The sequence below is a fragment of the Hypanus sabinus genome, chromosome 1 (genome assembly GCF_030144855.1).
Source record: "Hypanus sabinus isolate sHypSab1 chromosome 1, sHypSab1.hap1, whole genome shotgun sequence".
Classification (NCBI taxonomy): Eukaryota; Metazoa; Chordata; class Chondrichthyes; order Myliobatiformes; family Dasyatidae; genus Hypanus; species Hypanus sabinus.
The window spans coordinates 137308756-137322873 of NC_082706.1; the positions used below are offsets into that span (position 1 = coordinate 137308756).

The 14118-nt window shown below is 39.3% G+C and overlaps 1 protein-coding gene across 2 annotated transcripts in view; it reads right to left on the reverse strand.

The window, feature by feature from the left end:
• The window catches only part of LOC132398003 (intermembrane lipid transfer protein VPS13B-like), a 1044617-nt gene that overhangs the window by 830822 nt on the left and 199677 nt on the right, over window positions 1–14118 (reverse strand). For both annotated transcript variants that reach the window (XM_059976892.1, XM_059976883.1), the window contains exon 10: window positions 13376–13498. In XM_059976892.1, coding sequence (XP_059832875.1) covers window positions 13376–13498 — 123 coding nt within the window. The remainder of the gene's footprint in view (window positions 1–13375; window positions 13499–14118) is intronic.

Here is a 14118-nt window from a genome sequence, read left to right on the forward strand (position 1 = left end):
GGACCTTCAAGCCTGCCCCACTCATTCGTAAGGCCAGTGACGTTGTGGGGGTGGAACTGGACTCTCTGATAGTGGTGTCTGAAAAAAACGATGCTGTCCAAGTTGCATGCCATCTTAGACAATGTCTCCCATCCACTCAATAACGTACAGGTTAGGCATAGGAGTACGTTCAGCCAGAGACTCATTCCACTGAGATGCAACACTGAGCATCATAGGAAGTCATTCCTGCCTGTGGCCATCAAACTTTACAACTCCTCCCTCAGAGTGTCAGACACCCTGAGCCAACAGGCTGGTCCTGGACTTATTTCCATGGGGAATAATTTACATTATTATTTAATTATTTATGGCTTTATATTGCTACATTTCTACACTATTCTTGGGTGGTGCGACTGTAACAAAACCCAATTTCCCTTGGGATCAATAAAGTACGTCTGTCTGTCTGTCATTCAATATGATCATAGTCTCAACTCCTCTTCAGTGTTAATTCACTCCCCATAACCCTACAGTAAACAAGAATCTCCATCTTTCAAATACTTATCTATGTTTACTTTAAATATATATAAAATAACCTGGCTAACAACACCCTCAGGAGCAGAGAATTCCAGACATTCACTACCTCCTTAGTGAAGAAATTTGTCCTCAACTCAGTCCTAAATGTCTTACCCTTGCCCCTGGTACTCATTCCACTATCCTGAGGAGACATCCTTCATGCATCCTGCCTGTAACTTAATCCATTTCAGAGACCTTCTATCATTCCACTTAACTTTAGTGAAATAGGCTTAGTCAATCCACTTCTCCTTATGTTACAATCCCTCTTTCTCATGGTTCTAAGGTTGTCATAGCCAGGGAAATAGTGGGATAAGTTCCCGATCCCTATTAAAAGCTCCCAATGGCATGTATCTCAAATAGCCTCTGACAACCAAGTCCAGCTCCTGGCCTCAACATGTGGCTTTGCATCTAAGCCCAGCTGAACCTTTTCTACTGACAGGAAAAGGGGCAATAGTGGGTTATTGGTGCTTGAAAATGAGTTGCTTCAAGCAGATGGGGCTTGTCAGCTGTGGTGGGCACTCGTCTAAGAGACAGAAAACTGATCTCAAACTTCCACTGCCATGCAGCTACACCCACTCATAGGGAAGGCTTCAGGAGTAAACCCCAAGGAAATATCCAGAGCAGGAGTCCCTAAGGCAGTCCTCCATTCAGTTCAACACTAACTGGCAACTCCTGCAACATTGCTGATGCCAAACTGTATCCATCCCTGCCATTCATTTGCACTCATCATCTGTGTGGAAAGGTGAAGCCCTCTGCATGGGCAACAGCTTGTGCTCCTTATCATATTGCCCTGTCTTGCATTCTGGCTTGCGATGGCACAATATCCATAGTTGACCACAGCCAACAGAGGGCCTCATCTTCCCAGAGAGAACCTTCATTGTACTCATAACGCCCTTAACATCTTTTCTCAAATACATAGAAAAATATTGCACACTATATTTGGTTTCCACCAATGCTTCATAAATTGTGTCAGGCATCCTTGCTCCTGTACTCAAAATCTTGACATAAAGGCCAACATGCTGTTTGCTTTCTTACCACAATTCATGCAATGGTCTCTTCTCACTGCAGCCATGAGGAAGGTGGTACAGGAACCACAGGACCCACATCATCAGGTTCAGGGACAGTTAGTATCCCATAACTATCAGGCTCTTGAACCAGAGGGATAAATTTGCTCAACTTCACTCACCCCATCTCTGAACTTCTCATAATTTATGGACTCACTTTGAAGAACTCTTCATCACAAACACAAGAAAGTCAGTAGATGCTAGAAATCTAAAGCAACACACATAAAATGCTGGAGGAACACAGCAGGTAAAGCAGCATCTATGAAGAGAAATATCTCCAGAAGCTGCATGATGCTTCATTAGGACCGACGAGGAAGGGGGAAGATGCCAGAATAAAAAGGTGGTGGGAAGGAAAGGAGGCTAGCTGGAAGGTGATAGGGGAAGCCAGGTGGGTGGGAAAAATAAAGGGCTGCAGAAGAAGGTATATTATAGGAAAGGAGAAAGGGAAGGAGGAAAGGACCCAGAGGGAAGTGATAGGCAGGTGAGATGAGGTAAAAGGCCAGACTGAGGAATAGAGAAAGAGGAGAGGGGAAGGGAATTTTCTTTACTAGAAGGTAAAATCAATATTCATGCCATCAGGTTGGAGGCTACCTAGATGGAATATAAGGTGTTGCTTCTGAGGGCGGCCACATCTTGGCAGAAGAGGAGACTGTGGACCTACATGTCAGAACGGGAAAGGGAATCAAAATTAAATTGTTTGGCATTTAGGAAGTTCAACTTTTGGTGGATGGAACAGAGGGCTTAATGAAGTGGTCCCCCAACTTATAACGGGTCTCACCAATATAGCTGAGGCTACATCAGGAGCACTGGAAACAAAAGACGACCGCAGTCGGTTTGTAGGTGAAGTACCTTCGTCTTACATTTGCAATATTTATTGCTTTTTCTGTTGTTCTTTTTGTATTTGCACAGTTTACTGTCATTTACACAATCATTGTTTGTCCTGCTGGGGGTTATCTTTCGTTGATTGTATTATTTTTCCTGTAGTTACAGTGAATGCCCACAAGAAAATGAATCTCAGAACTGTATATGGTGATATATATTCACTTCGAACTTTAATCGTTTCTTCTACCAATACATTTACTTCCAATGACTGGTGTCACTTGCTACATCAATGAAACATTCTGGCTCTGTCGGCCACATAAGTCGAGGGAGGATAATCACTGGCCCCGCCAAACGTGTAAGATTGAGATGCAAGCCAACCCCTAAACCCCTCTGTTTGTGTGGATGCAGCATGATATGTTACCCTGTTACAAATCAGTACCTCAAAATAACAGTACACCACATACAATTAAACGATTTAGCTTTATAATGCTTAATTTGACTGCAGGATTTGTGAAGAAAAAGCAAAACAAAAGGGCTTATTTTAATGGAACAGTCTAATGTGCACAAGTTGGAGCGCACGGTTTCCCCTTCGCCGATCCTCCGTCAATATCCCCAGCCTTCATTAGATCATAGCTCCGCTCCAGGTCAAGCCCTACGACCACTTCTCTCCAGCATCTTTTCTCTTCCTTTCCCACCAAACAAAAGACCCAGATCACCCTGGTGTCCGGCACACGGCACCGAAAAACACACTCCCGTCATTGGATGACTCACATTCCAAAGCATCCATTATCGCTAACCGTAACACAAACACTACTTCTATAGAAAGACCATTACATTAGCAGTGAAAGCTTTCCCAGGGTGTTACATCAACATTTCCCAATCTTTTAAATAATACTTTGTTTTTCTATTATTCCTACCAAAGTGGACATTACTTCTGGGGTGCCTAGGCATGATTCAAATAGCAGCAGTACTCTCAATGGATGATAAAATGTTCCCATTTCAGCTTGATACAGTTAAAAAGTACAACTGCTTCTAAGGTCAGTAGAGTCAACAAAGATGTCTTAATGTGTTTAAACAAACTATCGCTGCTTAAAACCAACGGAAACTACACCAATTGTGGTCGGAAGTTCCCAGCGAGGACACCCCAGAGGAGGCACAGGTGTAGATCAGGGCTACAAATGCACTTAAGGAAATGGGGTTTTAAACTCCCGAAACCAACTATCTTGCTGGCGAACGTGCAGTCTCTGGTGAATAAAATCGATGATCTCAGAGCTAGAGAGCTGAATCAGAGGGATATTAGGACTGCGTGTGTCCTTTGTTCGACTGAATCCTGGTTAACCCCTTCCATAAGGGATGCAGTGATCCAGACAATACACTGTCGGGATAGATCTACAGAGCCTCTCAAAACCAGAGGTGGAGGAGTATGCCTCATGATCAACTCTTCTTGGTGCACAAGTATATCAGTGCAGTCCCAATTCTGCTCACCAGACCTGGAATATGTAGCAGTAAAGTGCCATCCTTTTTACCTACCACGGGAGTTCTCTGGGGTTATTTTGGTATCAGTTTACATTCCTCCTCAGGCCAATATCAAGCAGTCTTTAGCTGATCTGAGCAATGGGATCAACATGCATGAAACAGCGCACCCTAACACCTTCACCATTATTTTGAGAGATTTTAACCAGGCCAGTCTGAAAAAAATCACTAAGCAACTACCATCAGCAGATCACTTGCAATACCAGAGGAAACAACACACTGGACCATTGCTACACCACCATCAAGGATGCCTACCGTGCTATTCCACGCCCCTACTTCAGGAAGTCTGATCACCTAGCTGTAACTTCTACACCCTGAGTATAGGCAGAGACTCAAGACTGGCTGGGGGGTGGGGCTATTTTTAGTTTAGTATTTTTCATCTGGGCTGATCTGAAGCTACAAATATGTCTGAATTGTCATAACTTCCGGTTCTCCTTTAAACCTTTTTCCCTCTTCCTGATTCATGCAAAGTTTCCTATGCAGTAAGGTTAACCTTTTACATTCCATATGGTTTATTCAAATAAAATGGATAATATTACTAACTTTGTCTCATGGAGTACGAATGGTTTGAACCATCCGATTAAATGGAAGAAGATTTTTAAAGTTTTTCATAGATTGAATGCTCAGATTATCTTTGCCCAGGAAACTCATGTGAGGAAGGAGAATAATCAGCGTTTTTTAAAGTTTTGGAAAGAATAACAATTTCACTCTAACTCACAGGCTAAGGTAGAAGGTGTATGACTATAGACTATGACTATAGACTCTATTTTTATAGACTCCTCGATCTCATTTGTTCACTATGAAACAATCACAGACCCGAATAGTAGATTTCTATCAATTACTGCTTTACTTTATAACCAAAAAGTTGTTATGGTTAATATCTATGCACCAAATGCCAACTATCCTGAATTCTTTAACCATCTATTTGCTTCTCTTCCTAATTTAAATTGTTATGAAGGTACCACAGCTCTAAGGGACCGAAGGAGCAGGAGCAGCCCCCTCCTTCCGGAGAATCGCAAGATTGCTATTAATTCGGGACTCGGAAGTGAGAGACAATGCAACGGTTTTGACCATTTGTTCTTAGAGACACCTGTGTCACGTGCAAGTCCTGGCTACATGACAACTACCATGAACCTGAACACCCTCGGGCCTTGTGGGGGTGGAGATTGCATCCCCCTACTTTGATGGACAGCTACAACTCTGCAAGTAAAGATAAAAGCGGACTGCAGGAGGCAGTACCCTAGCGATGCACCAGAGGAACTTGCTCGCTCAACTCTCCCGGGAGAGCTGGAAGCCACTCAACGCCACGTGTGCTCCTAACCCCTTTGCCTGGGGAGAAGGTGGCTGATACTACCGAGAAAGACTTCGAACTAACAACGGGGAAACCAACGCTCCCCTGATTTTAATGGAGTGGTCATAAAGACACGGGCAATTTCTTCGATGAATTCTGGTAAAGCACCTGGTTTGTATGGGTATACAGTAGAATTGTTAAAATCTTTTTTAAATGATGCCTTTTTTAAAGGATGCCGTATTTGTAGGTAAATTACCACAATCCTTTTATGAAGCATCTATTTCTTTAATTCCTAAAAAAGATAAAGACCCCACTGAATGTGCATCATGTAGACCTATATCCTTGTTGAATGTGGACTCCAAAATCATTTCCAAAATATTGGCAATTAGATTGGAAAAAGTCTTGCCACAAATTGTCTCTGATGACCAGACAAGATTTATTAAAAATTGGTATTTGTATTTTAATGTTAGAAGGTTAATGAATATTGTATATACCTCTTCATCTAAAACTCAAGAATGTGTTATTTCGCTTGATGCCGAGAAGGCATTTGATAGAGTTGAATGGTGATATTTATTTAACACGCTTGAGAAATTTCATTTTAGCCCAAAATTCACATCTTGGATTAAATTGATATATCATACACCTTTGGCTTCTGTACTTACCAATAATCAGAGATCCCCCATTTTCAGGCTTTTTCGAGGTACTAGACAGGGCTGTCCTTTAAGTCCTTTATTATTTGATATTGCCTTGGAGCCCTTGGCAATTGCTCTTCATAATTCACCCAATATATTTGACATTATTTGTGGGAATGGGACGTATAAGGTATCATTATATGCAGATGACCTGAAACTATGTCTCTCTAACCCAGAGAAATCCATTCCTGCAATAATATCACTACTTGCTCAGTTTAGTAGTTTTTCTGGTTATAAATTGAACCTTAATAAGAGTGAGCTTTTTCCATTAAATATGTAAGTTCCAATCTATAGACAGTCACTGGTCAGACAAATTACTGATTACTTTACTTATTTTTATTTGGGTGTTAAAATTACTAAGAAGCATAAGGATTTATTTAAAGTTAACTTTTTACCCTTAATTGATCATGTTAAACAATTGATTGCTAAATGGTCCCCAATGTCCTTATCATTGATTGGTCAAATTAAGGCTATTAAGATGATTATTTTACCTAAATTTCTGTATCTATTTCAGGCTGTACCAATTTTCATTTCTAAATCCTGTTTTGATATCATTGATTCTAAAATTCCTTCATATATATAGGGCAGAATAATAATCCTAGATGAAGCAAGAAATATTTACAGTAATCAAAAAAGGATGGTGGTTTGGCAATGATGAACTTAAGATTCTATTATTGGGCAAGTAATATTTGATATTTAATGTTCTGGACACAAGATCTGGATGAAATTCAATGTCCATGATGGGGGAACCTCCAGTGCGAGTATGTACAGGGGTTCTCAGTGGCTTCTATTTTAGGGGCCTCGCTTCCCTTTGCACTTACTGAACTGAATAAACAAATGACTAATCCAATAACTAAACATACAATACAAATATGGTTTCAATGTCATAAATTTTTTGGATTGAATAAATTTATCCTATCAAGTCCCATTATATCTAATTTTTTTCCACCCATCCAGAACTGATCAAGCTTTTCCTTTATGGAAAACGAAGGGAATAACATGTTTTCGTGACTTATTCATGAATAACTGTCTCATGTCTTTTGAACAGTTGTCTAAGAAATATAATTTACCTACATCATATTTTTTTAGATATTTACAGATTAGAAACTTTTTGAACGTTATTTTACCTACTTTTCTGTTAATCACATCAAACTGAAATTATAGAAGAAAATTTTAGGTTTAAACCCCTATCAGAAGAGTTTAATAACAATTATTTATGATCTGATTACAAAAATACATCTAGGTACATCTGATAAAATTAAGAATGAATGGGAAAGAGAACTTCAGGTATCTTTACCTATAGAGAAATGAGAGAAAATTCTCCAACTAGTTAACACTTCTTCAATGTGTGCTAGACACACTTTGATAGAATTTAAGGTGGTTCATAGGGCCCGTATGTCTAAGGATAAGTTAGCTCATTTTTATTGCCATATAAATCCTGTCTGTGACAGATGTAATTCTGAGGTTGCTTCCTTGACACATATGTTCTGGTCTTGCCCTCTTTTGGAAAAATATTGGAAAGACATTTTTGATATTATTTCAGTAGTTTTGCGTATTCATTTACAACCTCATCCTATTACTGCAATTTTTGGATTACCAGTGATGGACACTAGTCAAATATCCCCTTCAGCTTGCCATGTGAGTGCATTTGTTACATTAATAGCCAGAAGATCCATTTTATTTAAGAGGAAAGATTCTAATCCCCGTAATACATTTCAATAGTTTTCCCAAACTGTAACATGTTTAAACTTAGAAAAAATTAGGAGTGGCACTATCGACCCTTCGGTTAAATTTGAGGAAATTTGGAGGCCATTTATTCAACATTTTCATATGACGTAAGCTGACCTTTTCCGAATCCTTCTCAATAACTTTTTGTTCATGTATAGAGGAGCAGAGTTAATGACAAATAATGATTTTAACTGATGAAACATGACAGCCCAGCTTTTGTTTTGTTTTGATTTTGGTTCTTTTTAGTTTAGGGGGAGTTTTTTTCTCTGTAAAGAAACTTTTTTTGAATCTTTTTCATGTTTAGTTACTAAGAGATTGGGAGGCTTAGATTACAGATGTTACTCGGAGTCTGTTTCTGTATACGTTAACCGTTATTAATGTAATCCCAAACTCTTTGTGTCATTATCATTGTTATGTTTATCTACCTCGAAACTTAATAAAAAAAGATTGAGAAAGAAAGAAAGATTATTTTTTCACTTCAGGCAACCATCCTTAAGGGATTCTCACTTCTGCACCACCCAACATTAACATATAATTTCTACTTTTCACCTTGGCCCTTTTTCCACCAACCCCCCTGTACGCACGCACACACACGAAATCTTCCCCTCCCCAGGTATATTTCCAACAAAGTTACTACTCATTCTCCCAAAAGAATTATCCTGCTTAACTTCACTTCGAACAATATACAACCGGAAATCAATCTGGTAAACCTTTGCTGCACTCCCAATATTGCAAAGTATATCCTTCAAAACACAGTCAGAACAGATGTGTACAACATTCCAGATTCAATCTCACTCGAGCCCTTTGTAATTATGTTATTTATTCCTGTAGCTAACTTCTCTTTCAATAAAAGGCAACATGATATTTGTCTTTAAATTTTCTTGTTGTACAAGTAAGTTAACTTTTAACCATTTGTGTACAAGGATGCCCAGGTCTCACTACATACCCATACCTTTAATTTCACACTGCTTTAAAAATGATCTTACTTCTTTCTACCAAAATGAATGACCTCACATTGTCCATATTATATTCCATCTGCCATGTCCTTGTCCATTCATTTAAACTGCTTACATTCCCTTGAAGTCTCTCTGCATCCTATTCAACAACCCATATCACCCATAGCTCTGTAATAGCAGAGATCTATGGTAAATTACACTTAATTTAAATCAATTCCAAATCAATGACATAATACTGTCAAAAAAAAAGAAAGAAAGAAAGAAAAGACATAATACTGTGAACAGCATGGGCCCTGGTACCAACTAATACAGTACTCTGATGTCCAACCCAAAAGTGAACTGCTTATTCCAACTCTATCTTTCATCCATCAACCAATTTGAAATCACGTTAGAACTGTGTCCAAAGATGCTTAAAGAAACAACTTCAGAAATGGCTCAACACTTGGGAAGAAAAAATAAGATTAAAGAGAGCTTTAATCTATTTTTAAAGATAAAATATAAAATATGCAAAGCTTGCAGCATTAAACGTGCTACCTTCTCTCCTCCCATAACAGGTTGCATTAGTTTCAATCCAAAATGAAATTATAATACAAACAAAAGTTCAGAATTTGAGAAAACAATCAAGAAGTTAAGAGCAACATTCTACTGGAAAAACTGAGCAGGTCAAGCAACATCTGTGGTATGAAAGGAAATGTTGGTGTTTTGGGTTCATATCTGCATCCGCACCAAAAATATTGATAATTCCTTTCCTTCCACGGATGCTGCTTGACCTGCCAAGTTCTTCCAGCAGAATGCAGATTCCTGCAACTGCTGCAGTCTCTGTGCCTGGAAAATAAGTAGCAATACAATTTTCAGAGAGAAATAAATTATATTAAAAATGACAAAAATATGAGAAACGCAACAGAAATGATGCCCTGCCAAGTTGGCAATTGTTCTGGTCTGAAACCATATCTTTCAGTAAGCTTCACAAAATCAGAACTGATTCACAAACGGCTAAGTAAGATTTTCGTAACATATTTAATTCATGCTTATTTATAAAAAATAATGACTTATGGTGTTTCCTGAGTATTTTTAATGCAATGAAACCAACCTATTAAGCTAGATATCAGCAGGCTGCACACTGAAGCAAAGTACCAATGAACGTGGGGGAGGAGGGCAGTTTTTGTGCTATGTTTAGAAGTGGCAGTATTGATCATTTACCATCATCATTGATATTATTTTGCCTTCAGAACTTCAGGAACTTCCTAAGAACTTGATAGTACTTTAAAAATACAATATGATTTTAAATGTTCCTCTCATCTATAAATAACAGTAAATGACATGCTGTTATTTAATATCCACTTATACCTAGTTAATCAAGAGCCAAACTTTCAATTTCCTGCAGGAGACATACAAGTGAATAGCAAACAGATTCTCCTTCCAAATACTGCCTGTATAGTTTGTTCTGCTGTGCAGTATATTATTTACAAAATTTAGGATATTGGCTGGTAGAAGGCAAATACTGCAGGTGCTAGAAATATGGAATAAATACAAAAAAATTGTGCAAACACCAGCCTTATTTCTCTATTCACATAATCCTCTTGACCTGCTGAGCATTGACAGCATTTTCTCTTTTTATTATTAACTGGAAAAGTTAACAATGAATCAAAGGCATTCCACTGAGAGGAAGACATTTTTTCTTGCAAACCTGACAAAGAAACCAAAAAATGGACTCTCTACAACAAACACTTAGCACCTCAGGCTTATGAGTAACACATAGAAACATAGAAAACCTCCAGCACAATACAGGCCCTTCAGCCCACAATGCTGTGCCAAACATGTACTTACTTTAGAAATTACCTAGGCTTACCCATAGCCCTCTATTTTTCTAAGCTCCATGTACCTGTCCAGGTAACTCTTCAAAGATCCTATCAAATCCACCTCCACTAACATCACTGGCAGCCCACTGCACACATACTCACCGTAAAACACACTCTCTGCGTAAAAAACTTACCTAGTCTATACCTAACTCCAAGCAGATTAAAACTGTGCCCTCTTGTGTTAGCCATTTCAGCCCTGGGAAAAAGCCTCTGACTATTCACATGATCAATGACTCTCATCATCTTATACACATCAATCAGGTCACCTCTCATCCTCTGCCGCTCCAAGCAGGAAAGGCCGAGTTTACTCAACCTATTCTAGTAAGGATCTGCTCCCTAATCTAGGCAACATACTTGTAAATCTCCTCTGCACCCTTTCTACAGTTTCCACATCCTTCCTGTAGTGAGGTGACTAGAACTGGGCACAGAACTCCAAGTGGGGTCTGACCAGGATCCTATATAACTGTAACACTACCTCTTGGCTCTTAAACTCAATCCCACAGTTGATGAAGGTCAATGCACTGTATGCCTTCTTAACCACACAGTCAACCTGCATAGCAGCTTTGAGTGTCCTATGGACTCAGACCCCAAGATCCCTCTGATCCTCCACACTGCCAAGAGTCTTACCGCTAATGCTATACTCTGCTGTTATATATGACCTACCAAAATGAACCACCTCACTCTTAACTGTGTTGAACTCCATCTGCCACTTCTCAGCCCAGTTATGCATCCTATCGATGTCCCACTGCAAACTCTGACAGCCCTCCACATGATCCACAACACCCCCAACCTTTGTGTCATCAGCAAATTTACTAACCCACCCCGCCACTTCCTCATCCAGGTCATTTATAAAAATCACCAAGAGAAGGGGTCCTAGAACAGATCCCTGAGGCTCATCATTGGTCACCGACCTCTATGCACAATATGACCCGTTTAAACCACTCTTTGCCTTCTATGCGCAAGCCAATTCTGGATCCACAAAGCAAGATCCCCTTGGATCCGATGCTTCCTTACTTTCTCAATAAGCCTTGCATGGGTTACTTTATCAAATGCCTTGCTGAAATCCATATACACTACATCTATGGTTCTACTTTTATCAATGTGTTTACTCAAACCTTCAAAAAATTCAATCAGGCCCGTAAGGCACGACCTGTCCTTGACAAAGCCATGCTGATTGTTCCTAATCATATTTCCATTTTTCCTTACGATATAGAAAGAGCCATTCAGACTCTCAGAACAATCCCATTCACCCAATAATGTTTCTTTCCTTCAACATATTCTTTCCATATTCTCACCAACTACTGTTACGTCTGTAGCCCCCTCCTTTGTGAGAATCACAAGATCACTGTTGGGTTGGGTCAAGGGGCCCAGGAAATGAGAGAGAGACTTGCAGAATGCCTCGTTTCCCCGGCGATGTAAAGCTATGGGACATGGCCATTGTCTCCGGAAGACAAAGTTGTGGATTAAAGACTATGCTACGTGAAGGCCCTCAGGCAAAGTGGGCTGGTTGTACAGCCCCAACCTAATTGACATCTACGACCCTGCGAGTCAGGATAAAAGAGGGTCTGTAGGAACAGCCCCTCAGACGCACCAGAAGAAACGTTAAGCAACCATGTAACAGCAGGACTTCATCTCAAGGAGGCCATGTGCGTTCAGTTCCATTGCTGGAACTGGTGGCTAGAACCACGGAAAATGGCTTTTAGCTACCAACGGGGAAACCCACTCCCCTGACTCAACAGATTGGCATCATAAAAGACCTGGGCAAGTTTAAACCGCCTCGTTCTTAAACCCAAAAACGCTGCAGCTTGAACGAACTAACAGTGACTGTTATCTTTCCATCGGATAATACATTATCCCCTAGACAACGATAGAGCTATTTCTTATTGGTTATTATTATACCTGCGCTTCAGATTTAGTATTGACGACGTATATTACCTGTATGTTTGCATTAATCTTATTTTTGTGCCCCCTTATCAATAAATACGTTTAAAAATATTACCATCAGACTTCAACGGACCTCTCTAACTTTGCTGGTAAGTGACCCAGTTACGGGGTTTTGTAACACTACCCCTAGATTCTACCACCCACATACATACCCAGGTAATATACAGTGGTAAATTAACCTACCAAACAGCCATGAAAAACAAACCATAGGCAGAACTCTTCTTAGCCAACCAAAATACCCATCAAAGCTTCACCACGCATGCTCACATTGGTCCATATCCTTCGACAACTTTTCCTATCCACGTGCCTATCCAATTGTCTTTTACGTAGTACTATTATACTGGATTCAATCACTTTCTCTGGCAGCTCATTCCATCTACATGTGTGAAGAAACTATCTTTTAAATCTTCCTCTCTCGTCTTAAATCTATGCCTTCGAGTTTTTGATTACCATTACTTTGGATAAAAAAGGACTGTGTGCATTCACACTATTATATGTGCATTTACACTATTATACCCCTCATGATTTTATACACTTATTTAACAGATCTAGAATGAGTTGTTATTGAAGGGGAGGACATATTAGATGTCTTTGGGAGGTTAAAACTGGATAAATCCCCAAGGCTTGATGTGAACCAAGTCTGGTGTGGGAAAAGATTGCCGAAATTTTCAAATGTTCATTAATCACACAATTCACAACAAATATGGTGACCTTATTAAAATGGTAAACAGGGATAAGTCACGTAATTAAAGGCCAGTGAGTAAAGTTACTGGAAAACATGCTGAGGAAGAGGATTAATCTACACTGAGAGAAGCAGAGTTTGATCAGGTACTTTCAGGTTAGCTATGATCTCATCTTTTAAAGAACCTCATTAAAGAATACTTTCAAGATATTTTATAAAAGCTACCAGAGTACAAAGTTTGGTTCAATTACTTACAATTTCAGATCTGTTTGCAGTGTCTTCGAAATCCTTCACACCCATTATTCCCTTAAGGCAAAAAGCCTTGCAGCCCACAAAACCCATTTGGCAATCAAAGAAAGGTTCTCCCATCATTAGCACCTTGATAAAAATACGATAAAATATTGTCATTAAAATTTTAAGTGCTGCATGTTCAATCAAGAAAGAACATCTCTGGCATAAAAGATTCTGCAGATGCTTAAAATCCAGAGCAAAACACACAAAATGCTAGAGGAACTCTGCAGGTCAAGCAGCATCTATGAAGAGGAATAAATAGACAACATATTGGCCCAAGACCCTTCATCAAGATTCTAACTTCATTTTATAAAACATATACACAATGAATTAGTCAGAAAAATAGACCTAAGATGAGATGAAAATAGACCTAAATAGATACAAATTCCCTATGCAATATGAATGAGGAAATAAAAAAAATTCTCAGTAAGAATTACTATCCACAAATTAATTACTCCTCAACTTAATATTTCATAACATTAATAATTAATAGTAGTGTCCTTAAGTAACTAAGGCATCAAATTAAGAACAGGCCTTGCAGCCTATCGACCCTGATTCATTGTCTACAGCAGATGCAATCTCACTGGCTCTCCACTCAGCCTTGGACCACCTAGGCAACAGCAATACCTATGTCAGGCTGCTGGTTAATGATTACAGTTCAGTGTTCAACATCATTATCATCCCCTCAGTACCAGCTTCAAAACCTT